We start from the raw sequence: 27,008 nt of genomic DNA, 5'->3' as shown, positions 1-27,008 counted from the left end.
AGGTTGGCCCAGGATCGAGCATTGTTTCGTTCTGCTGTGCATGGGGTCGCTATGAGTCGGTTCCGACTCGATGGCACCTGACAACAACAACATGACAGGGTAGTACTGCTCCGTAGGGTTTCTGCGACTGTACACATATATGGGTGTGGATAGCCTCCTTTCTCCCCTACAGAGTGGTTGTTGAGTATAACTGCCAACTTTCTGGTTTGCATTGCAGCCCATTGCTTACCCATAGCTCCATAGGTCTCCTTAAATGAACTCAAGGTAGACTAAAAAGCATAGAATTGTAAAGTAATGGTAAGTTGCAAGGCCTTCAAATTATTATTTTTTTTTGACTTATCCTACTTCGGACATATTGTCAGGAGGGACCAGTCACTAGAGAAGGATATCATGTTTGGTAAGGTGGAGGGTCAGAGAAAAACAGGGAGACTCCCAATGAGATGGAATGGCCAAGTGGCAGCATCAGTGGACTCAAGCGTGGTAACGATAGTGAGGTTGGCCCAGGATCGGGCAGTGTTTCTTCGTTCAGCTGTGCATAGGGTCGCTATGAGTTGATACTGATTCGATGGCACCTAACAACAACCCGGTAGGCTATCCTGTCATAGAGTTGATTTTGATGCATAGTAGTCTGATGTAGATTTTCCAAGGCTGTAAATCTTTATGAGAGCAGAAAACTTCCCCTTTTTCTTGCAGAGCGACTGTGGGATTCAAATGTCTGACCTTGCAGTTAGTAGCCTAACCATAACTCACAGTGCCACTGGACTGTTTAAACAAAAGGTCTGCAGTTTAAACCCACCAACTACTCATTGGAAACTCTGTGGGTGATGATGGTTGTATACCATCAAGTCAGTTCTGAGTCATAGCCACCCTGTATAGGATTTCTGAGGCTGTAAGTCTGTATAGGAACAGAAAGAAAGCCTCAGCTTTCTCCCATGGAGCAGCTCGTGGATACAAACTGCTGACTGCAGTTAGCAAGCCAACTTGTAACCCACTGTGCTACGAGGGCTCCTTCAGAAACCTTGTACACAGTCGCATGATTCAATGGCACTTAACAACAACTACCACCTAGCAGGTTGGAGTGATGATTAATGATTTTATCTGCCATTTCTCCCTTATTTTCTTGTCTGAGTAATGAATCAGTATATGCACGTATGTTATTTTCATTCTGGTAAAAGGAGTGGCTGTCTTGGTAGTGAAAGGAGCTCTGGTGGCATAATGGTTATGCGTTTGGCTGCTAATTGAACAATTGACGGTTCTCACCCACCCAGCAGTACCATAGAGAAAGACATGCCGTTCTGGTCTTGTAAAGATTACAGCATAGGAAACCCTGTGGGGCAATTCTATGTTGTTACAAAGAGCCACTATATGTCAAAATTGGCTCAGTGGCCCCTAACAACATCTCATCAGTGGACAGTCAATGAGATATGTGTATGCTGTTTTTAGTCAGGTAAGGAGGGGACTTTTCCATATTTTAGTGTGGTTGTGAGCAGGTTTAGAGCATGCTTTTTTCTGGCTTCAGATTTTTAGAGCTATTAATACAAATCCCCAGATCCATCCAATCTTATTCTGAAAAGGATACAAAAAAAATTACCTTCACACATAAAAGCTAGGATTAGGTGAGGAGCTAAGGGAAGGGAGGTGTGTTTCCATGTACTGCGTTTTCTTTTGCCACTGTTCTGTCAGAAGTAAGTGACTGGATAGATCCAACTGATAACTCTAAGAATCTTTCCTGGATGGCTTTCTTCCATCCCTACAACCCTTTTCATTCCTACTCCACCACCTAACATACATACACAAAAACAGTTTAAGTTTAATGTAAGTACCCAATTCGGACAAAATTGTGGGGCTAGATTAACTAATCTAGTAAACCTGTCAACTACAAGGTTGATCATTCAAACCCACCAGCTGCTTCTCAGAAACCCAATACAAGGTTGCTATAGTCAGAACCGATTCGATGGTACTTAACAGCAACAGTAAACCTTAAACTTATTTTTATGTATGTCTTTTTTATCTCATAGAGGGCAAATGAATCTCTATTACGAAAGTGGCATAAATATGAGGGGGCTTCAAAAAGTTCATGGAAAAATGGAATGAAAAGATAGAATTTTTCCGTGAACTTTTTGAAGCCCCTCATATAGTTTTGTTAGTATTTTAATGTTGGGAGGAGAGAAGCAGAAACGTAATGACTAAAGTATGGAGTTGCTATTAGGATCAACTCTAGATTCCTTAGTGCATATATGTTTGTGTGTGCAGCTATATACATGAATGCACTAACTGAAGTGGAAAGATAATAACTCCTTTCCTCAGGATGTATCTCTCCTAGACTTTGGAAATGGTATAGGTGTTTAAAGAATGGATTTTGTGGACATTGGATCCTCTACTGTCCTAACTTTCATACAGTAAGGTAAAACTCTAAAGAAAAAGTTAAGTGCTGTCGAGTTGGTTCCGAAACTGAATTGGATTTTTCACGATTTCCGAAACCACGTATTGGATTTTCTAGGAGCAGCTGGTGGGTTTGAATCACCAACTCACAGTTCGTTGTTAAGATGCCATTGAGATGGCTCTGACTCTTAGCAACTGTATATACAACAGAAGGGAACAGTGACCAGTCCTGCACCATCCTCACAGTTGTTATACTTGAACACATTACTGCTGAAACTGTCACACCATCTCTTTGGGGGGGTCTTCCATTTTATTGCACACTGTCTATAATGTCTTTCCCTCTTGTTAGTATGTCCAAAGTAAACGAGTTGAAGTCTTGTCATCTTGGTTTCTAAGGAGCATTCAGGCTGCACTTCTTCCAACATGGATTTTTTTTTTGTTCTTCTGACGTCCATGGTACTTTCGGTATTCTTCTCCAACAACATAACTCAAAAGTTGGACAACGAATAAGACAGACTCAAAAATCTTTCTTGGCCCAGTTTTGGGGATTTTTGTTTTCTTTACATTGAGGTGTAGTCCATACTGAAGATGTGGTCTTTGATCTTCAGCAAAAGTAATTTTTCTTTTCAGTTTCAGTAGCAAGGTTGTATCATCTGCATATCACAGGTTGTTAATGAGTCTTCCTCCAATCCTGACGCCATGCTTTTCTTCATATAATACAGCTTCTCAGATTATTTGCTTAGATCTCGAATTATTATAGACCGAATAAGTATGGTGAAAGAATACATCCTTGGCACACATCTTTCCTAATTTTAAGACTTCCATTATCCCCTTATTCTCTTCAAATGATTGTTTCTTGGTTTATGTACAAGTTCTTCATAAGAACAATTAAATGTTCCGGAATACCCATTTTTAGCAATGTAATCCATTATGTTTTATAGTCCACACAGCCGAAAGTCTTTGCATAGTCAATAAAGCATAGGTAAACATCTTTCTAGTATTCTCTACTTTCAGCCAAAACCCATTTGACGTCAGCAATGATATCCCTAGTTCTGCGCCCTCTTCTGAATCTGGTTTGAGTTTCTGGCACTTCCCTAGGATGTACTGTTGCAGCTACTTTTGAATTTTCTTTAGCAAAATTTAACTTACATGTGATATTAATGATATTGTCTGATGAATTCCACATTCTACTTGGTCACCTCTCTTTGGAATGGGCACAGATATGGATCTTTTCTAATCAGTTGGCCAGGTAGCTATCTTCTAGATTTCTTGGCATAGATGTATGCCTAAGTTTGTTGAAAGATTTCAGTTTGTTATTTCATCAGTTCCTGGACCCCTGTTCTTTGTCAGTGCTTCAGTGTACCTTGGACTTCTTCCTGCAGGATCATGAACTCTTGATCATATGCTACCTCTTGAAATGGTTGAACATTGACCATTTCTTTTTGATACAGCGACTCTGCATACTTTTTTTTTTTTTTTTTAATGCTTTCTTTATCATTCAGTAATTTTCCCATGAAATCCTTAAATATATGCAAGTTGAGGCTTGAGTTTTTTGTTTAGTCTTTTCAGCTTAAAACATTCTGAGCTTGTTCTTCCATTTTGGTTTTCTAAATCCAGGTCTTTATACATTTTATTATAATTCTTTTCTAGTGTTGCCCTTTGAAATTTTGTGTTCAGCTGTTTGACTTTCTCATTTCATCCACTTGCTTTAGCATCTCTACACTGAAAAGCAAGTTTCAGTGTCTTCTGACATCCATTTTTGTACATTCTTTTTCTATATTTTTAATGACCTTTTGCTTTCTTCCTGTAAGATGTTCTGGATGTCACCCCACAACTCTCTGGTCTTCAGTCTTTAGTGACAGATGCATCAAATTTGTTCTTGAAATGATTTCTGTATTTAGATGGGATATGTTCAGGGTCATATTTTGGCTTTTGTGGAGTTGTTTTAATTTTCTTCAGCTTCAACCTGAACTTAAATATAAGCAACAGAACAAAATGACCTTTTTCACAGTCTGCCCCTAACCTTGTTTTGGCTGATGTTATTGAGCTTTTTCACTGTCTCTACCTGCACAGTTGTTGTTGTTCTTAAGTGATGTCAAGTCGGTTCTGACCCAAAACGTCCCTGTATAGGGTTTCCAAGGAGCAATTGGTGAGATTGGACTCCAGCCTCTGTGTTCAAACCAACTTTGCAGTCCAGCACATTATTCCACAGCACCACCTGTGTATTCCATCTTTTGAGGTCCATGTGTAGAATTGTCTTTTATGTGATTTATAAAAGGCATTTACAAGGAATAACTTGCTGTTGTAAAGTGTCACTGAGTCAGTTCTGACTCATTGCAACCCTGTATGAGGTTTCCAAGGAATGGTTGGTAGGTTTGAACCGCCAACTTTGTATTTAGTAGTCCAGTACTGATCCTACAGTGCCACACGTAAAATTCTATCATGCACTCTACAGCATTTCTATCACCATGGCCATATTTTCCAGTTACTGACCTTCCTCTGTTTTCATACTTCACATTCTAATCACCAGTAACTATCAATGCATCTTGATTGAATGTTTGTCAGTTTCAGAATGAAGACGTTTGTAGAATTCTTCAATTTCATTCTCACTGGCTTTAGTAGTTTGTGTATAAATTTGAATAATAGTATCAGCTGATTTTCCTTGTAGATGCATGGATATTAATCTGTCACAGTCAACATTATACTTCAAGATCTTGAAATTTTTTTTTATAATGAACGTGACACCACTGCTCTTCAATTAGTCATTTCTGCCATTGTAAACGATGTGATTGTCAGATTAAAAATAGCCAATACCAGTCCATTGTAGCTTACTAATGCCTTGGATATTGATCTTTATGTGTTCCATTTCATTTTTGACGACTTTGAATTTTCCTGTATGCATTCTTTATAAATTCAATTTGATTTTTAATGAATATTTGCAACTATTTCTCCTTATTTTGAGTTGTGTCCTATCAGCACATGAGGGCACTGTATGGTTACTCCATTTGCATCATCATGATCAACTCTACTTTGAGGAGACAGCTTCATGTGACTAATATAGACTGGGCAAAAAGGGCTGGTGATCTACTTCTCAAAAATAGTGCAATGGAAAAACCCTATGGATTACAATGGTCCAATCCGCTTCAATCACAGCTTTGCCTCAGCCTGGGCAGCATTTTTTTCCATTCTGTCACCTTGAATTGGAGTTTGGATCTGACTCAGTAACAGCCAAAAACAATAACAACAGATGTGCTTTTAGCATAAAGATGATATTACCATGTTTGGAGAGAAAACTCTGAAGTGTTACTATTTTATCCCTTCCTTGTCATCATTTCCATTGCCAGGTGTTAGAAAATTATGTGTGAAGAGTTTTAGCTTTTTTGGAACACGTGTACAAACATAATTCTTTTATTTTCATTTGCTTCTGATTTTTTGTTTCACCCCAGCCTGTGAGTCAAGGGGACTGTATAAAACTTCTTAGGAAACAATTTGCAGTTGTACACAATACATTAATTGAGAGTATGAGAGTACAACTTGAGAATCTATAAACGAGTATGAGAGCTGGGTGAGCTTACAATTTTTAAATCTTTTATTAGGAAAATATATGTAGCCATGGATTTTGAAACAATACTGTTGTCTGTTTTGTATTTCTAATATTTAGTTTTTCCTGTACATTATGAGTAAATAGAGTTATGGAAATGAGCTACTTGATTTTTTCTCTTTTCTTTTGAAACATTTAATGTGAATTGTGTGATGCTTTACAGAGATCAGTTTTACATTCAGCAAATCTTGTATTTTGCTTCATTATAATGATTCCAGTCACTTCCATGAACCATCAATTAACAGTATTTGCCTATGATCAAGAACCAGTGATCCTGAAGGAAGGAAGTCCAAGGTGCATTGAAAACATTGGCAAAGAACAAGTCACCTGCAATAGATGAAATGCAAATTGAAATCTTTCAACAAATTCATGTGGCACTGGAGGCACTCACTCATCTATGGCAAGAAATTTGGAAGAAAACTACCTGGCCAGTTGACTGGAAGAGATCTGTATTTGTGCCCATTCCACAGAGAGGTGTGACCCAATGGAGTGGAAATCATTAGACAGTAACATTGATATCTCATGTGAGTACTAAAGATAATACAGAAACGTCTGCATCCATATATTGACAGAGAACTTCAGAGGTTCAAGCTGGGATTCAAAAGAGGACATGTAACAGGGATATCATTGCTAATGTCAGATGGATCTTGGCTGAATGCAGAGAATACCAGAAAGATATTTACCTGTGCTTTATTGACTATGCAAAGGCTTTCAATTTTGTGGATCATGACAAGCGATGGACAACATTGTCAAGAATGCATATTCCATTCATTAATAGTGCTAACGAGGAACCTGTCCACAGACCATGAGGCAGTTGTTCAAATAGAACAAGGGAACACCGAATGGTTTAACATTAGGAATGGTGTGTGCCAGGGTTATGTTCTTTCACCATACTTAGTCAATCTGTATGCTGAGCAAATAATTTGAGAAGTTGGGCTATATGAAGAAAAATGTGTCATCAGGATTGGAAGAAGACTCGTTAACAACTTCCAATATGTAAGACGATACAACTTTGCTTGCTGAAAGTGAGGAGGACTTAAAATGTTTACTGATGAAGATCAAAAGACCACAGCCTTTGGTCTGGGTTACATCCTAATGTAAAGAAAACAAAAATCCTAACCACTGGAATAATAAACAATATTCATATAAATGTAGAAAAGATTGAAGTTGTCAAAGACTTCATTTTGCTCGGACCATCCATCATCATGAAAGCAGCAATCAAGAAATCAAAGGACATATTGCATTAGGCAAATCTGCTGCACAAGACCTCTTTAAAGTGTTGAAGAGCAAAGATGTCAGTTTGGAGACTAAGATGAGCCTGACCCAAGCCATAGTATTTTCAATAACCTCATGTACATGTGAAAGCTGGTCACTGAATAAGGAAGATTGTAAAAGAATTTATACATTTGACTTACGGTGTTGGAAGAGAGTATTGAAAATACCATGGACTGCCAAAATAATAAACAGATCTGTGTTGGAAGGAGTACAGCCAGAGTATTCCTTGGAAGCCAGGATGGACAGACTTCCTTTCATACTCGGACCAGGCCCTGGAGAAGGATATTATGTTTGGTAAAGTGGAGGATCAGAGAAAAAGAAGAAGACCCCCAACGAGAAGGATTGGCACAGTGGCAGCAGCAGTAGACTCAAGCATAGCAATAACTGTGAATTTGGCCCAGGACCGGACACTGTTACACGGCCTGTTGTGCATTAGGGTCACTATGAGTTGGTACTGACTCAATGGCACATAACAGCAACAACCTGTATTCACTTTAACTCTCTCTTTCTCCCTGTGTTTCCCACTACCTTCATCTTCCTTCTGCCAACCTCCCTCTTGTTGTATATTGCTTGTCCTATCACCAGTATTAAATATTTCTAACCTCTAGTCCATGAATAATTTCCCCTCTGTGACCCAAGTAATCATTTTGTGCTGTTGAATTCATTCCGACTCATAGCAATAACTGTGTAGGGTTTCTGAGGAGCAGCTGGTGGGTTTGAACTACCCACCAATTCTGCTTCTACTGAGCCACACTGGATATCCATCATAGAATGTTTGTTTTATCAAGAAAACCTTTTCTTAACTTTTTATAACTATAATCTCATACAATATTTGTCTTTATGTGATTGACTAATTTCATTCAGCATAATGTCCTCCAGGCTCATCCATGTTGTGAGGTGTTTGCAGATTCTCTGTATGTATGTACCAAAGTTTGCATAACTATATTCTTCTATTGATGGTCATTTTGGCTGTCTTCATCATTTTGATGTGTCTCTTGTAGACAGCACATTGAAAGATCCTGTTTTCTTATCCATTGTGCTACTGTCTGTCTTTTGACTGGTGTATTTAATCCATTTATATTATATGTAATTATCGATAGGTATGAATTGATTGCTGCCATTTTGCTGTGTATGTTTTTTGTGGTTTCTTTGTTCTACATAATTTACTACACAGAGTTCATTTTATTTTTGGGTATTCTTTTTGTATGTTTTAATGTTTACTAAATCTTTCTGATTTTCCTCTTTTAAATTTTGATGTGAAGATGTGTTAATTTTCTTTGAGGTTACCCTGTAATTTATTTGTTTTTTCCCATTTAAAACAGTGTGTTACTTCCTTGCTTTTTAAAAAGTTTTATGTTCACATTATTCCTTTGTAGTTGACTTCATTATAAATTGATACTTCTGGTTCCATATTACCAGTTTTGTAGGTATTTTTTTACTTTAAGTATGCCTATATTTGGAATCTTGGTATGGCACTGTAGGACAAGCATTGGACTGCACGGTTGGTTTGAGCCACAAGTTTAGTGGTTCAGACTTACCCAGCTGCTTCTCAGAAACCCCATATACAGTGTTGGCTGTGAGTCAGAACTGACTCTCTGGCATTTAGCAACAACAATGTATCTGGTTTGGGCATTTTTACTTTTGATAAATATGCCAAATTGCCAACCATAGAGATTGTACCAATGCACACTTCTACATTGATATAGGAAAGGTGCTATTTGTCCAGATGGCACTACTATAGCAGTGTCAAAAAGAGCATTCTTCTACCATGTTCATCATTCTGTGAGTCACCCTTTTTTTGTTTGTTTGTTTGTAAGTTTACCTTTAACATTACTTTTTCTGAGGGTGTTCATGAAAAAGTAATATTTGCTAATGTTTTTTGACTACTTGGAGTCTTGGTGTGGTGCTGTGGGTTAATGCGTTGGAATGCAAAGTCAGTTTGAATAGCACGGTTGGCAGTTCAAGCTCACCTGCTCACCAGCTGCTCCTTGGAAACCCTAAACAGGGTTGCTGTGGGTCAGAACTGACTCAATGGCACTTAGCAACAAACATCAACAACTTGTTTTTTTGTGCCCTTGAGTAGGTTTTGACTCACAGCAACCCTTTCTAGGGTTTCCAAGGCTGTAAATCTTTGTGGGAACAGATAGCCTGATTGTTCTCTTGCAGAGCAGCTGGTTAGCTAGAACTGCCTACCTTGTGGTTTGCAGTCCATTGCTTACAGTGGATTTTACAGAGTTGTTTTGTCTTTACAACAAACTAAAATGATAATATCTTACTGAGCTCTACTCATGTGATTTACAGATTCAGGAGGAAGAGTGTCCACCAAGAGATGACTTCAGTGATGCTGACCAGCTTAGAGTGGGTAATGATGGCATTTTCATGCTGGCATTTTTCAGTAAGTCATCTTTCCTTTCTATACTTTTTTTAAAAAAATTATTTTTCCTTCTTTTGGCAAATACTGGCTGTTTGTGTGTTTAAAGTAACATAGTGATGAAAAAAAATTAGTTTATGTCTACCTTGTTTTAAAATGTAAATTATTCCTGATATTGAATTAATGGATACCGAGTATGATCGATCATATGTAGAATACAAATCCCAGAGGTAATGAAACACTTAATCGATTAAGTATATTTTAGTCATTACTCTAGATGGATGCTGGCAATATTAACTATATAAGTTCCTCACCCACGGCCATCAAGGCAACACCAACTCATAGTGGTGTCTGAGACTATGTATCTATACCCAAGCAGACAGCCTCATGTATTTTCCGTATGTTTTCTGAGAAAAAGAAACATCAAATTAGGTGCAAACTTTTTATAGGGTTATTTGTGGTGAGAGCCTTTCTCAAGCTGGGGGATTTGAACTACCTACCTTGCAATTAGCAACCCAATGCCTAACCCACAGTACCACTCTAGGACTCCTTTATATAAGTATGTGTAAACTAAATATGGAGTCCTAGTGTGGTACTGTGGATTCATGTGCTGGACTGGAAGGTCGGCAGTTCAAGCTTACCATATGCTCCTCCGAAACCCTATTATCAAGCTTACCATCTGCTCCTCCGAAACCCTATACAGGAAAACCCTATACAGAGTCACTGTGAGTCAGAAGTGACTCAGCAGCACTTAACAACAACAACAAACTAAATATGATTTCCTATGGGACATGCTATAATTCTGATATTCATTCAGTGCTTTTGGAGCATATACAATGTGTATCCTTAGTCACAATGGGGAGGGAAAAGGAATACCTTGGACAACTGTAACACAAGTCTGGAAATTTAAATATTGTTTGGGCAAATGGTGAATTGTTGGTTAACCTGATTTTTTAACATCTTGAAAAAGACTTAGAAAGTAAAAAAAAAAAAAAAAGGCTTCCTGAGGGAAAATGGTGTTATAATTATTTATTAAATAATATTAGACAATAAACTATTTAAAAAACTTTTTTTCCAATAACCTCTTTAAATTGCTAATTGAGCAGTGGAAATGTAATATTCTTATAACTAAGTTTCTTAAACTGTGGTACACGTATGTCTGCTCTCAACCTGGTTAAATGATCAAGCTTTCATACCTTAAGGTTTCTTGATAATGAACTGAGGAGTAGTTTGCTTATTTAAAAATGCCACTTCAGCTTTATAAGTGGAAAACATATATTCTTACCTCAGTTACTTTGGAATCTGAAAATCCACTCATCTTTTTTCTTATTTTGAAATTGTTTCTTGCTTTCTACCCTTATTTCACAGCTGAAGAATAAAGAATCACACAGGAATTGAGGGGGCAGTAGGGTTACATTTTTCTTTTCAATTTACTAGATTGTATTCAGGTTGTCTATAGATTATATAAGCATTATTTAAATCTGGTTTTAATTATAAGTTTTAGATAACATGTTAGGTTAACTTGAATAAATGGTGCCTACTGTGGGGTTATTGTATTGGATTGCAAAGTTGACTTTGAACTGTAAGGCTGGCAGTTGAAGCTCATCAGCTGCTCTTGAAAACCCTATATAGGGTCTTATGGGTCGGAAGCGACTCGATGGCACTTAACAACGTTGTTTCATACTGTTAGCACTTGTTTTAGTTCAGCTGATAACACTTTATTTCATCAAACTTTCTAATCATAAGGTCTTTTAAGAAATTTTTATTAGCAAAATAAATCCATATTTATTGGAGTATTTGTAGCACAAACACCTATTTTCAGCAATAAAAATGCTGTTTGGCACCATTTAATTGACTCGGCTTTTTATTTTTCCAGTTTTATATTTCACTTCAAGGAGCTCTGGTGTGTTGTGGTTATGAGTCGGGCTGCTAATCTCAAGATCAACAGTTTGAAACTACCAGCCATTCCACAGGAGAAAGATGAGGCTTTCTGTTCCCGTAAAGATTCACAGCCACAGAAACCTTATGCAGGCTCGCTATGAGTCGGAATCGACTCCACATTACACAACCACTACTGCATTTCACTTCATACCAATATCTATTCTTTAATCTTTCTATTTTATATTTTACAACAATTCACTGATGTAACAGCGTTAGTTTGTATACACCTTTATAACTTGATTTTGGCCAGTGGTGGTTTATTAATAACATTATTATTAGGTGCTGTTGAGTTGGTTCTTAACAGTTGACTCATATGACGATGTTTTAGGGTTTCTAGGGCTTGGCAGGAGCAGAAAGCCTCATCTTTCTCCCACGAAGCAACTGGACTTCTATAAAATTACATTTCTACATAAAATTAAAAGTTATTTTTCACCTTTATTTCCTGATTCGATATATTTTTTTTTTTCTTGATAGGCTCTAGTGGCCAGTGTTAGGATTTAGTTTCTTTGATAAACATAGATTTATTTGTAATCACTACCATCTAGTGGTTGTTCTGTAAATTGCAACTTGTTTTGTTTTCTATGCTTAAACTATTGTGCATAAAAGATCTAGAAATAGATTTTCCTGAATGTAGTTTAAAACATCGGCATTTCACATCATATATAGTGTACAAATAAAATCACAGTAACTGTCACTAAGATTGTTCCCATTAAAATGTTGTATTTAACTCTTTTATATTTTCAACTTTTAATTTCAATCTCATACCACACATGTCCCTAAACTGCTTGCTCCAAAATTTTTTTTTTTTCTCTCAGAAAATATAAAGAAAAAAATTTGGATGTCACCGGGTCATATTTTCATTTCTCATAATCCTTTAAACTGTCACAGCAAAAGCCTTGTATTATTCACATTTTAGACTTGCAGGAAACATAATCTGTGAGACAGGAAATTAATTTGTACAGAATTAAAGTCCAAGTTTGGAAATGTAAATCCTAATTTTTAATGTTTTGTTTCATTTGCACATATGCTTAATCTTCCCTTGATTATAGGAATTTAATTGCTTTTTTTAAATGATAATTTTTATTTCCCTCTATATTTATTAATTGGATTTCTTCTGAAAGGAAGATTATTGGGTCTCTCACTGTCATTATTTATTTATATCAGAATGGATGCCAGAAATCCTCATGTGATGCTGTAGGATAAGTACTGGACTTTGAGCCACAAGGTTGGGTGTGTGCTCTTTGCTGTTGGTACATCACTGGTCTAGCTTCTCATGGGTTGGTGCTAACACACATTTGTGTACCAACTTAGGTAAACGCTAATGCATAGAGGATCTGGAATTGAATGCCTCTGCCCTTTCTGTGCCTTAAAAATCCATTCAGCTTTACTATTTCTGTCTTCTTGGCAAAAGACGTAAATGTGAACCTATCTTAGGTCAGGAGTCCTCTTGTGGCACTGTAGGAAAAGCACTAGACTGCTACTCAAAAGCTCAGCAGTTTAAACACACTAACTGCTCCTCAAAATCCCTAGACAGAGTCACTGAGTCTGAACTGACTGAATGTTACTTAACAACAAATTTATGTCACATGAGCACAGACTACATCTATCAGTTTTGTTCTTTTGGATCTTAATCCTTTTGTGGGTGCAGTGATATATAAAATAGATATTAATAAGTTTGATAACTAAAGAAATTGAATAGTGTTTGCATTATTTCCCCCCAAAGATAAAACTATACATTGGAGTCTTTTGCCATCTTGGATCCTCTCCATCAGTGCATCTAATATTTTAACAACACAACATGCTTGTTGATGTTGTTGGTAAGTGCCATTGAGTTAGTTCAGACTCATAGCTATCCTTTATAGGGTTTCTGAGGACTGGCTAGTGGGTTTGAACCACCGACCTCACGGTTAGCAGGCCAGTGTTTACCCTACCATGTCACATCAGGTCATGTTTAGGAAATGATAAAATGTTTACAGCACATTGGGATAAAGGAATGAAGGTGTTCAGGGATGGTGGCAGCCTACCTTCTGTTCCACACCCACATGTTCCCTTTAGGGTTGAGGAAAGAAGTATCTCAGCAGATCTCTATAACACCTGTGGCTTATCTGTTGGGAATCTCGACCACTATTTGTTGATGCAAAATTTTAAAATAGGTTATAAACTTATTTTTGATTGTCTAAATGTTGTATGTTTTCTCTCACTGTTGACACAGAAATTGTTAAGTTCCACTGAGTTGGTTTTAACTCAGAGTGACCCTATATAGGGCTCTTGAGGCTTGCAGTTCTTTACAGGAGCAGAAAGCCTCATCCTTCTCCCTTGGAGTGGTTGGTAGGCTTGAACTGCCGGCCTTGTGGTTAGCAGTCCATTGGTTACTCTACAGAGCCACCTCACTCTTAACACAGAGATTAGCCACTTAAATATAGAACAACTACTATATAGAGTAAAAGGACAACCTCCAAACAAGATAAAATAGAATTTTGTTCGTGGTTGAGTGCTGCCCTTTTGATGTCCAAGTGTTTTTAAGATCCTAGAAATGGTTTTAGTATGCAAGGAAATCCTCTTATGGTGGGAGAAAAGTCTCTTTGTGATAGTCCCAGAAATACTCAGGACCCTCTTCTGGGGCAAAGTGTGGGGTTCAGCCTCCTCCTCTGGAATAAATGACTTTGTAGAGGAGACTGGGATCCGGGGGGGGGGGGGATGAGGGTGAGGGTGGCCAGTGGTGGTGAGGATTGTTAAGTTGTGGAAGAAGTAGTGCTCAGTGTCTGCTCTGAGACCCATAGCTCTATTATTATTATTTGTTTGACTCCCTCTTTAGTGTTGCTAGGTGCAGTTGAGTTGGTTCTGATTCATAAGCGACCCTATGTACAACAGAATGAAACACTGCCTGGTCTTGAGCCGTTCTCATAATTGCTACGTTTGAGCCCATTGTTACTGCCATTGCGTCAGTCCTCATTGAGAGTCTTCCTTGTTTTTCACTGACCCTCCCCTTTACCAAGCAGAATGTCCTTTTCTAGGGACTGGGCCCTCCTGACAACGTGTTCAAAGTACCAGAGACAAAGTCTTAACCATCCTTACTTCTAAGGAACATTCTGATTGTATTTCTTCCAAGACAGATTTGTTTTGCTCTTCTGGCAATCACTGGTACTTTCCATATTCTTCACCAACACCATAATTTAAATGCTTCAGTTCTTTTGTGGTCTTCCTTATTCATTGTTGAGCTTTCACCTGCAAAAGAAGTGATTGTATCTACCATGACTTGTTTCAGGTGCATCTTAGTCCTGAGTTTTGCCCTTTAACACTTTAAAGAGGTCTTTTACAGCTGATTTGCCCAATGCAACACATGCTTTCATAATGCTTTTTTTTTTTAAAGCCGCTTTGACTAGACTGAGTTTCTTGAGTGGGATCACATGGATGCTACATTGTGATGTGATTTTTAGTTGATTTTAAAATGCAGTTTTACCCATTGGTGATAAGCGTTAAGGAATTTATTCTTGTTAATCAAATTGACAAGAAACTAACTTACCCATTTGTTGATTTATAGCAAATAACTAATATGTTTGCAAAAAAAAATTAACTACAGCCTATGAAGAGGGCTTACTTGGTCATAGAGTTACACGAGAGGTAATTGTTCCCATTGATAAGTAACACATTGCTATGTGTGTGTTAATCTTTTTTTTAAATGTGGTCTTTAAAAGGACTGTTTCTGTTTTAGTGGCATTTATTTTCAACTGGCTTGGATTTTGTTTATCCTTCTGTATAACCAATACCATAGCTGGAAGGTATGGTGCTATCTGTGGATTTGGTCTGTCATTGATCAAATGGATCCTCATTGTCAGGGTAAGTGCCACTTTGGCCTATATCACTTTTATCTCTACAATTAAAAACTTTGGTGTGCACTTTGTATTAACTTTATGCATATAAACTCAACATCATGTCTTAGTCTTCAATACTTGATTATTATAATAAACTCTTGTGTGAACATTTTATAACTTTATTGTATTACAGGTTGTGTGGTAGAGTTGAAAGAGCTTTGCCTCAGAAAAACTTGAATTTGAAGCTCATCTTTAAAAAAAAAACAACAACACCTATGTTCTGCCTTTAAGTTAATTATTTTGAACATCAATTTCTTCATGAGATAATGTAATGTGCTGATAATTGCTACCTTTCAGGGTTTTCATAATGTATGAAAATAATACAGTTAAACTATTTTGTCTACTTGCTGCACAAAAAGTAGCTTAGTAAACCAGTTCTAATATTGAAATATACAGTGAAGTCATGCCTAACATCACTTAAGACATAAACATTTCTATTGTTTAAAGAAATTATCAGACTTAAGAAAATTCTCAGTTTTCAACTGACTTGGTACATTTGGATTTAGACACATTTGAGCTTCTATTCCAAAGCTCCAGGCAGTACATTCCTCTTGGAGCTTAGTGCTTGAGAAGATGGTTTTCTCCTAAAAGCCTGGTATTTCCTTTTATTGGATAATAAGTCATTTATAAATTGAACTGCTGCTATTCTCTGTAGCTAAGGATTCTGAAATTATGTCTAAAGCTTTTGGTATTGTTATTGTTTTAGTTAAATGTATATGTGTTTCACTGAAAACTAACATTCTATTTGAAAGTGAACAGGATGTAAACAAAAAAGTAATTTATGTTCACTTAATGTTGGTGAAAGGAGCACTGGTAGTGTAGTGGGCTGCTAACTGCAAGGTCAACGGTTTGAATCTACCAGTAGCTCCATGGGAGAAAGATGAAGCTTTCTGCTCCCATAAAGATATAGGGACTTGGAAACCCTATATGTGTCGCTATGAGTCGAAACTGATTCTGGCACACAACCACTACCACCACCAGTGTTGGTGAATCTATTTTCTAGTTCAATTTCTGCATCGGTTGTGATTAGTTTACTCCATTTAAAAACTAAGAAAAACAAAACAGAGAAGGCAACTTGGCTCAGTCCTATGCTTTAATTTTTTTTTTTTAGAAATATTTTGATAGCTCATTAATGAATATAAAAGCAATTAGTTTATTATTTTTACATAGTGAGTCTTTCTCTGACTTCAAGGTGAAGGGAGTTAGTATTTTTCTCTAGAAGAGGACATAAGGAACAGCAGCTTTATGGTAAACACTTTGGTGACGAATGGCTTTAGTCTTGATTCTATGCTTTCCTCCTACTGACAGTGTGCATAGAAACATAAAACTGTAATGCTCTAATTCTTTATTTCTTTTTGTTTTTGTACCTTCTAAAGCTTCTGTGGTGATTTGACTTATATAAAAACTTTGTATTTCTATGTGCTGATTACTTTACAAGCTGTGTTTTTTAAATGTTCAAGTTCTTCCTCCAACTTACGTATTTTAAAGGTATAGGAGCTTGTGTCAGTACCTTTAGTAGTACTTTGAAATTTCAAAACTTTATAATTCTGAAACTCAAAGCTGAGCGTTTTAGATCATGATTCACTTATTAATTGAAAATAATTCCTGGGAAAATGTATTTTAAAAAACTTGGGAAAAAATGATTTAGCTAATCCTGAGTGAGTGCTCTTAAAATTTGTAAGTATTTTTATTATTTCCAATGCTATAGAATTTTTAAACCTTTATGGAAATTGTTGTTGTTGTTGTTAAGTACAGTGGAGTCGGTTCCAACTCATAGTGACCCTGCACAGGGTTTCTAAGGGTACAAAGCTTTACGGGAGCAGAAAGCCTCATCTTTCTCCTGTGGAATAGCTGGTAGTTTCAAACTGCCAACTTTGAGGTTAGCAGCCCGATTCGTAACCACTATACTACCTGAGCTCTGAAAAATTGGAAATGACTGGAATAAAGTTGGAGATAGATACTTTAATATAAGAGTTCTGAGTAAAGTTTACTTTTACAATTGACAAATCATTTTTAGTTAAATCATATTAATGACTGATAAAGGAAGCTGATTTTTAATAGCTTTAGAATAGATTATATTAAATGTTTTTAAAAACAATACAACCAAATAAAACATGAATATTTTTTAAAAAAATCCTTTGAAGGCTGTGTTTAAGTGCTAAATAAAGAATGACCAGTAGTAATTATCTGAAGTAAACTACAGAAGCTTAGATTGGTATTTTTGGTTTTTTAAATGAACAAAGAAAGTGTGATGTCGAGAATCTAGTCAAGGAAAAGATACCTGTGTTGAATAGCATCAAACCCTGCCTACAGCTGCATGTTCGTATTCCACTTTACAAAGACTGTAAAACTGCCTTCCCATGGCCACTAACAGAAATGGCTGAACTTCCACTTCAAGGTTCATTTAGCTGTTCTCAGTTCAGTGTTAGCAACGGAATGCTGAGCATCTAGTTTAAAAATAAGACTCTAATGAGTTTAGGGTCTTTATGTGCCTAGTATTCTTGGTACTGATTAACAGTAGGGGGTGTACAGAAGGTCAAGAGCTCTTCTTTGTAGAGGTCAGCAGAACATCCCCATTTGATAAGATTAAACTAACGTGGCATTTGGTGTTAATATCTAAAGCAGCAGGTTGCTGTAGTGTGTTTGGGATAGTAGTCATGGCTTTGAGAGATTAGAAAAAAGGGCTGACATGTAAACTCCTTAATGGAAGAATGTGTGATTCAACTGTGTAATGTTTACCTTTCTTTCTTATAAGCAGTTTGAAATTGTTCTGTAGTCCTAAAATGCTGTGTCTAACTATTTATTACATTTTCCCCTCAAATAATTATATATGTGTTTATTAAGTATTTTTTCTCCCTCTGTGCTGTTTTAAAGTATTAAAAGATTATTTGGGGTAATTCTCAAACCAGAGCTAATCTGTGATTCTCAAACTTAGGTACACAAATAACAAATACATTTATGTTCATTCCATAGTTTTCTGATTATTTTACTGGATATTTCAATGGGCAGTATTGGCTTTGGTGGATATTTCTTGTACTTGGTAAGTTTATTTTTAATGCATTTAGGTTTGCTTAGTTTTTAGTTAATTTGTTTAACCTTGATGTTTATTAAAATTACAAGACATCAATAAATTGCAACTTTTGTAGAAATTTTTCTACTTTAAAGTTCTCTTATCAAAACACTTAATTCTCAGCTTTTCAAGTAACTCTAGATAGAGGTCTTAGATTTAAAATCAAGAGACTGTCAATTTAATGAATCTGTGGTTGAATGATAATTGAATAATGCTATAACACTTGAAAGCTCAAATACAATTAAAAAATAATTGTCTTCAGCATTTATCTTAAAGAATATATTATATAGTTTCTTACAGTGATTTTAGGAAATGTTGAGACAAGTATAGTTTGGGTGTTGTATCTATTTTCTTTCTGATCATGGAAACATTCTTTATGCCTTTGAAATGTGCACTGCATTAATCAGTACTCAGTCAGGCATAAGAAAGGGCTTCACGCTCAATGATCACAGCACACTTGTTGAGTTGTCTTCTTAGAAGGTATTTCTTTTTGTTCATATTGATGAATTTTATGGATTTCTAACTTTGGTCCCTTGTGTGTTTTACTTTAGGTGCATGCATACTAATTAAATTGATTTTAAGATCACGTATTTTTAGTCCCTATTTCAAATCTGTATACTGACATGAAAGAAATAGTTTATTTCATGAAACTTATATTTTCAAGCCCATTTCTCTAGTGAAATATAGTGTACTAGAAACTAGTGGTATTTCAGTAGGTGGCACTCTTCTCTTTGAGTTTTCATTGAGTCTTGCTCCTGAATCTTAAGTATCTTTTGGGAAACAAGTTCTTGTTGGTCAGTTAAGGTCACTGAAGATCCTGGATTCTTTCTCTAATAATTATGTTGAAATTACCTTAAAACTGTGGCCTTGTTGGAGAGTTAGTAAAGGGGTTTTGCCAGTTAATTGTGTTCTGACTGCCTGAATTTTATGCCCTTTAATGAATTTCCTACCTAAAAGTGAAAAAAGAAATTATAAATCCCATTATACATTTAAATGTATAAAAGTAGTATATTTGCCACCACACATACATATTGTGGTAGTGGTGGTTGTTGTTAAGTGCTGTTGCATTGGTTGTGATTCATAAAGACACTGTATACCTATGGAGTCCGGGTGTAGTGCTGCTGGATAATGTGCTGCACCACAGAGCCAGTTTGAGCCACAAGGTCAATGGTTCAAACCCATCAGCCACTCCTCAAAAACCCTGTAGGGTCGCTATGAGTCAGAACCAACTTGATGGCAGTTAACAACAACAACAACATGAAAATATATGGAGTCCTGGTAGGACGCTGTAGATTAATACGCTGAGCTGCAAGATCAAACTGAAAGTAAGGTCAGTGGTGGAAGCTCACCAGCCGCTCCTCGGAAACCCTATACAGGTTGCTATGAGTTGGAACCAACTCGACAGCACTTAATAACAGTATCTGTGTTGTATGCAAATGTAGATATATACACACACACCTACCTAGTGTTAAGAGATTGGAGCAGTCTTTCAAAGACAATCGTGGGAACAGAGTAGAATGTAAAAGGACAACTCCATTGCCGTATCACAGCCATAATCTAGCATTTATTTAACAGATGTAGCATGAAAATTTAACCATGATAAAAATGTAGCCCTAATATACAGTGTGTTGAAGTTATGACGAACTGCACTTAGGACCATTCTTTCTCTCTTTTTGACATCTTAGTGTTAGAAATATGTTGTAATAAATAATTTGCTGATGTTATTCTCAGATGTTCACTTGCAGATATTCAATTTTATGATTTATTGTCCAAAACACTGCTGAATTTATGAAGATACTGATAATAAAAGCTAATAATAATGCAAAAAAAAAAGAGAAACATTTGACTTAGGACAGAACAAACTTATGATGGACTTGACAGTATGTAGGATAATCACTATACTGCTAATTGCAAGGTCGACAGTTCAAACTCACCAACCATTCCTTAGAAACTCTATACAGGGTCACTATGAGTTGGAAGCAGCTCGACAATGTTTAACAACAACAACCCTGTCAGAAGTTGGGGGCTACCTGTACTAGAAAGAATGATGAGCACATTGTAGAGTTCTGAGAAACAAGTTGCTGAATGATTGATTTCTAGATGTATGAATTAGCTGGTTTCAGAAAATGCCTGAGCAGAACAAACTATGGCTTAGAAACACACCTACATAGGTGAAAAAAGGCCAGAAGACCTCACAAATAGTTCTGGTTTACATTTTTCAGTAATACTTCTACATTTGTATAGCAATACCAATATATCTGAATAGCGTGCAGAGGTCATGAGAGTGGAATTTAGAGTGGGAATCACAAATAGAGGGAGTTGAAAGCACGTGGAATTGGATTTAGCTGAAATTGATCCCACTCATTTAAATCATTAATTGTGTATATTTTCTATCTCACCACTCAGATTTATTCTAATTGTCTTTATTTTAAGTGCTTCCATTACTGTCTTTGAATTGGGAATCAGGTCTTGTTTGGGACACTGAATTTAAATTGATGAACTATATTTCTCCTGGAGGAAAGTTACAAATACATATACCTTCTGTTTCTGCTTAAAATTTTCTAATTAAAGTTTTATTATCTGAAACTTTGATTGAACCATTTCACACTATTATTTTATTAATTATTAAAGCAGCCTATAATATTGTTGTTAAGTGCCATAGAGTCAGTTCCAACTCATAGTGACCCTGTATGAGGTTTCCAAGTAGCACCTGGTGGGTTTGATTTGCCACCTTTGTGGTTCGTAGTCCAATGCTTATTCTAGTGCAACAGTAGGACTTCTGTGATATAGATACTATTTTTAAATACCATTTTAGAGAGGAGAAAGTTGAGATAGATAAAAGATGTATGCAGGTCACCTAAAAAATCAGTCACTAGATTGCTGCTAGGTCTTCTTTCCTATCTTTTAATGTAATTTTTATTATAAAGACTTACTATTACTTCAGGATAAATGATAATACAGATATTTTTGATATGCATAGATCTTCAAATACATATTTCACAGATGACAGACATTGTTAGACAAGTTTGCTGGCTTTATCCTATAGTTGTTAGAAGCTATATGCATGTGTTCTCTTTGAATAGTTAAGTAGACTTCAGTTTGCCCAGTCAATGTATGAATAGACAAGTGTGATATAAAATTGAATTTCTGTGAGTTGAATCAGTTTAAAAACATTGGGTAACTTTGCTATTTAAACAAATCTCTAAATGCAGTTTTCATTGCTGGTTCGGTTTGCCTTAACAAAGAACTTTTGGAGTGTAGAATTTAAATATTAAATATGATGGAGTAGTTTTAATAGTGTAAAATATACTGTGGAATGAATGAAATCTTATGATGAAATTCTTAAGCCAAAAAGATCTTGTTTATAGTTGTCTTTTTAAGATTTGTTGTGCCCCCCCCCCCTTCCATAAAAGAAACATAATATATCCGTATTCTTTTAACCTTCTCAGGCCTTCTCCTTTTCTTCAGAGGATTTGTTAATTACCTAAAAGTGAGAAACATGTCTGAAAGTATGGCAGCTGCTCACAGAACAAGATATTTCTTCTTACTATAAAGGTGAGAGGTATTAATATGTAACTATTTACTTCCCTAGCGTGCTCAGATTTCGTATCTTTATTTCTATACTCTTAACAATAAGTTTAGTGAAATTATAGTTCTGTTTAGATAATTTTTAGATTTTTAAAAAACTATATTATTTTTTGTTATATAAGTAAACTGAAATACTTCTAAGATACATAGTTTTCGGTTTAAAACTCTGCTGATATAATAAATCAGACTTTTAAAACTTCTTTTTAAAGATCGATTACAAATTACCAAGAAGTAATCAGCAGCAAAAAATTTGAAAGCTTGAAAACCAAACAAAATATGACAAAGTACTTACAGGAGGAATGGGCATTTTGCATTAAACAATGTGACCTCTACGTAAACATTTGGTGGAAAAAAATCCCATATCTGTAATTGAAAAGTGATTTGCCATGCATAGATTTTAGCAGACTGACTCAGGAATAAAAGCTGTGAGGAAAAGTAGGAGCTCTTATTATTTTCTTAATGTGGGTCAGTTTGTATCAACAATGAAGCCTACAGCTTGAATAAAGGGGAATGTAGTGAGTAGAGACCATCTAAATGGTTACCCAGGGAGAGTCTCTGGAAGCTGTGGACATCGGAATAGTATTTATTTATTTTGCAGCGAGGAGTATCTTCCTATGAACAGACCTCAGATTTTTATTGCCTGTCCTATTTTTCAAAGCAGGCACTATACACTCAATATCTATAAGTGCTTTGAATTTTGAAAATATATGGACTATATAAACAAAATATTTACTAACACACTTAACATGTTTATATGGAATTATAAGTACAAAGTGTTTCAAAGCTGCTATAATTAAATTTCCTTTTTATAAATAAATTATATGGTTTGTGATTTTGTTGCAAATTTTATCCATAACTTATATGAGTTAAGTAAAAGCTTAAATAATTCACTTATATATGCTTAAGAATATAATAGATAATAATTGTATTTTGGGATCATATTAAACTATTTTTTAAATGTTCAGTTAAGGCCTCCTGTCCCAAATGGTATTTATTCTCTGAATAGTCATTGTATTCTTGTTATAATACTTCTGTTAAATAGATTTTAGAATGTATTGTCAGTGATACCAAGGTCCCTGGGTGGTACCAATAGTTTACACTCACACTGGACTGCAAACCACAGGACTGGCAGTTCAAAGCCATCAGTTAGTTACTCCTTGGAAACTCTATACAGGGTCTCTACGAGTCAGAACTGACTTGACAGCACTAAACAACATTAACCTAAAGTTTGGCAGTTTGAGTTTACTTAGTTGGGGCCATGATGAAAAGACCCAGTGATCTGCTTCTTTAAAGATTATCACCAAGAGAATCCTATGGAGCAGTTGTTTGTAATACATGAGGTCACTGTGGGTCACTATGAGTCAGAATTAGCTTAATAACAGAGGTTTGGTTTTTTGTTTCTTTTGTTACCAGTGATACATTTTAAGACACATTCTTTCTTTGTCTAGATTGCATCGACCAGACATTCCTTTCCTATACCAATGTGAAATTTCCAGATGATCTGTAAGCATACAACTATAATAGGATAGAAGACTACTTAGAAGAAAAATTAATGAAGAAAAAATACAGCTTCAAAATTGAGTGACGGGGTGGTTCATTCTCTTCAATATTTATATTTCACTTGTCTTGCACATTGGCATATGTACCTATTAAAAGATTTGCATATGCTTGGAGAAACATAAAGTTGATGTCAGTCAAATCCAGCCACATTTGGTTAATCAGTGTTTGCTATAATTGAAAGCGTTGAGTGATAAACAGTCTTCCAGCATGTAAGTGCCACTGGCTTCTGACCTGACATTTAGCATAATAAATATGAAATGATTAACCATGTCAGATGCTTCTGTTTCCAGCTCTTAGATTTATGTAGTAACTCAGCACATAACACATCCTTTGTTATATATAAATTTATTGAAATCTACAGTGTTGATTATTCGAAAGGTTTTGTCCGTTTTCTGACCATGATATTACATTATTCAGCAAAATTTGTTCTGTAAATAACCATGAGTAAATTATGTCTCCATTGCTTTCTTAGATATTGTGTGTAGTTATCTTTTCATAAATTTTAAATTAAGTGAACTTAATATATATAGAAAATTTAGGTGTTAAAAATATAGTTTGTTTTAGGGACAGATTGTAAGAAAATGTGAGTGTATCAAATGTCCTTTACAGGAATTTTGTTTGTTTTTTTTAAGGGTATACCAGTTCTAGGGAGTCTCAAATGCACAGCTTAGTTTTTTTAGCATTGCCTATCTTAGAGATTCTTGCAGGAAAAGATTGTATTAAATATTATATTTATTTCATTTAAGACATTTTTGAAAATTAATTTTTGGATTTTGGAACAAGTTATTCTCATTTGCAGTTGTCTTTTAAAAAGCCAATAAAAATATCTTTCAATGTCATTGTAATAATTTTTTCTTTAGATTTTACATTTAACAAATAATATTCTGTATTAGTAATAGCTTCTTGCTTTATGATAATAGGATTAACTTGTGAAAATCATGTCCTGCATTGACATATGCAAAATTTTTGTTCTCAAATTATAGAAATGTATGTATTTGTAGAGTAACAGGAGTAAGGTGTGTATGTTTATTGGAAGTGAGTATGTGTGAGGAGAGAGAGAGATTAAAAATTGATCATAGTAGTCGTTGTTAACAACTGGAATCTACTCTACATAAGCTATTGAGTTTTGCAGCTTACATATCACTTTATATTTCATTTGTCTTCAGTTATGTCTTTGCTTTTTAATGTCAGCATTAAAATATATGGGGAATGCAGCTCTTAAATTTAAAAATCATTTAAGACAGCCATATAAAACATAAGAAACTGATTCTTTACTATTAGACAATGACTACTACTAAAAAGGTACATTTAACTGTTCAGGGACATATTTCCATTTCTTAAAAATAAACTTTATTATGCCCTATAACCTCTTACATTTCTGTATTTTTTTATTTTTTCCCGTTATCAAGGATAAATAAAACATGCATTTTTGTTTTGCTAATTCAGCCTCCTATTTTTTGTTTTCCTTTATTCAGTTTACTACCTGCACAGAAGTTCTATAGTAGATTAAAATACCTGTGTTACACTCTTGAAATAATAGTGTGAGGTAAAGAAATAAAAATATGTAACTTAGTTCTCAATTTGGAAATTAATAAAATGACACTGTACTTAAGTGCAAACTCTTCCTGCATCTCTTATTATCATATTAATTGCCTATAGGCCTATGTTTTGTTTTTTTAAATAATTATTAAATGATACTATTTTATTCATAGTGATTTAAAATTATTAGGAAGCTCAAGTATCAAGCATCAATTGTAGAGTTTTTATTTTAGGTTTTGTGGCATTTATAAGTGGTTTCAGAATATATACATAACTGCTACTTTTAATCTAACATCAGAAATTCATTATTTTATTTTCTAAAGCTGTAAGGTTCAAGTATGCATGTTTCCTTATCTTCTAGAAATGGTATAGTTCAGTAGTACCCTAAAATCTCATCTTCCAAGCAGGGAATCACATTGTCATTTTCAAAAACTTGATATTTCCTTCCAGATTTATGAGGTCCTACATATTTTATTCCTGTGAACTTGGCTAAAACAGCTGTTGTTCTCATTTGGGAACACTTGATGAATTTTGCACTCTGCTTTAAAGATTGAAAATGAAAACAACCCTTATTAGTATGAAGAAATAATTTTTGCATGAACTTGGACTGGGTTTTGGAAGTGAATGCAAACTTCCCAAATGTTGTCATTGTATTTGAATAAGCTAGTTATGGCCTGAATAATCCATTTTTGTCTTTAGCAATAAACTTTTATAGCCATTTTCAACATGAAAAAAACATTTTCTTGTATTGTGTAGCGAAGATACATGTAAACATTTTTAAAGTAGAAGGAATTTCATTACGCTCAGTTAAAATATAAAATCTGTTTAATGGAAAAAATACTAACCTCTAACCTTTTATTTTGATATATTATGTTTTCGACACATCTTTGGAGTTGTTGATAAATTTTAACCTGTTATTACTAATATTTCTATTAAAACCCCTTATAACAGAAAACTGGAATCCAGAACATTCAACTGAAGAAAAAAATCAGGGTTTCTTTCTTTTTTTTTAAAGTTTTTTATTGTGGCTTGAGAGAAAGTTTACAGGGCAGATCATCAGTTTTACATTCAACAAATCATAAACCTTGTTTCATTACAGTGATTATAACCCCCTCCATATACCATCAGTCAGTAGTATTTCTCTCTAAAAACTTGAGTTTTTAAAAACAAACAAAAAGCACTCAGGCATATATAATAATTTATACTACCAAAGATCAAAGGTCACATTCTCCAAGTCTGCCTTCTGGCCAATAGTTCTTAGTCTCTCTCTTCCCATGAACCTAGAGTCCTCAGCTACTCCCCCTCTCCATGTCACCATCTCTGCCTCCGTCTGGCGTTGTTGCTTCTCTGGATAAGGTCCTGCGTTCTGCTTGTACTCTTTTCCCTTAATGGTCCTAAGGTCCTCTGTTTCTGGACTTTTAAGATTAACCACTCCCCTGTTTTTGTTACAAAACTTCTACCTTTTCAATTGTGACAGTCGCAATTAGTCATGATAACAATTACTCACTATTGAATCATACGAATCTTATTCCCATCTCTTTTCACCAGACCTATCTAGACAAGATGAAAACTCTTCAGTGGGGACTCTTCCTCCCCTCCCATCCCACACTCTTAAACCAAACTCCCTCTTAAAACCTTGTAAGCCAGTCACTTAGTGCCTTTATCGCACCCTCATTTTAGGTAGCCCATGTCTAAGTTGCCCATCCCTCTCTACCTTGTGTACAGAGGGGATAGCATTGATGCATGATCTGAAGGCTCTTTCCCTCTATGTTGAATATAGGCCATATTCTTCAAATTGTAGCAATTTAC

General features: G+C 35.4%; 1 protein-coding gene across 1 annotated transcript in view; it reads left to right on the top strand.

The window, feature by feature from the left end:
• The window catches only part of LOC102814489 (NEDD4 family-interacting protein 2-like), a 152,611-nt gene extending 128,678 nt beyond the window's left edge, over positions 1-23,933 (top strand). The window contains exons 5-9 of the mRNA XM_006832068.1: positions 9,560-9,653; positions 15,283-15,407; positions 18,416-18,482; positions 21,962-22,067; positions 23,549-23,933. Of these exons, the coding sequence (XP_006832131.1) occupies positions 9,560-9,653; positions 15,283-15,407; positions 18,416-18,482; positions 21,962-22,065 (390 nt within the window). The 3' untranslated portion in view covers positions 22,066-22,067; positions 23,549-23,933. The remainder of the gene's footprint in view (positions 1-9,559; positions 9,654-15,282; positions 15,408-18,415; positions 18,483-21,961; positions 22,068-23,548) is intronic.
• Positions 23,934-27,008: the final 3,075 nt, after the last annotated feature.

This window comes from Chrysochloris asiatica, unplaced genomic scaffold (assembly GCF_000296735.1).
Source record: "Chrysochloris asiatica unplaced genomic scaffold, ChrAsi1.0 scaffold00005, whole genome shotgun sequence".
Taxonomy (NCBI): Eukaryota; Metazoa; Chordata; class Mammalia; order Afrosoricida; family Chrysochloridae; genus Chrysochloris; species Chrysochloris asiatica.
Note: the sequence above shows the minus strand (reverse complement) of the source record. Positions and strands in the feature narration are given on the sequence as shown.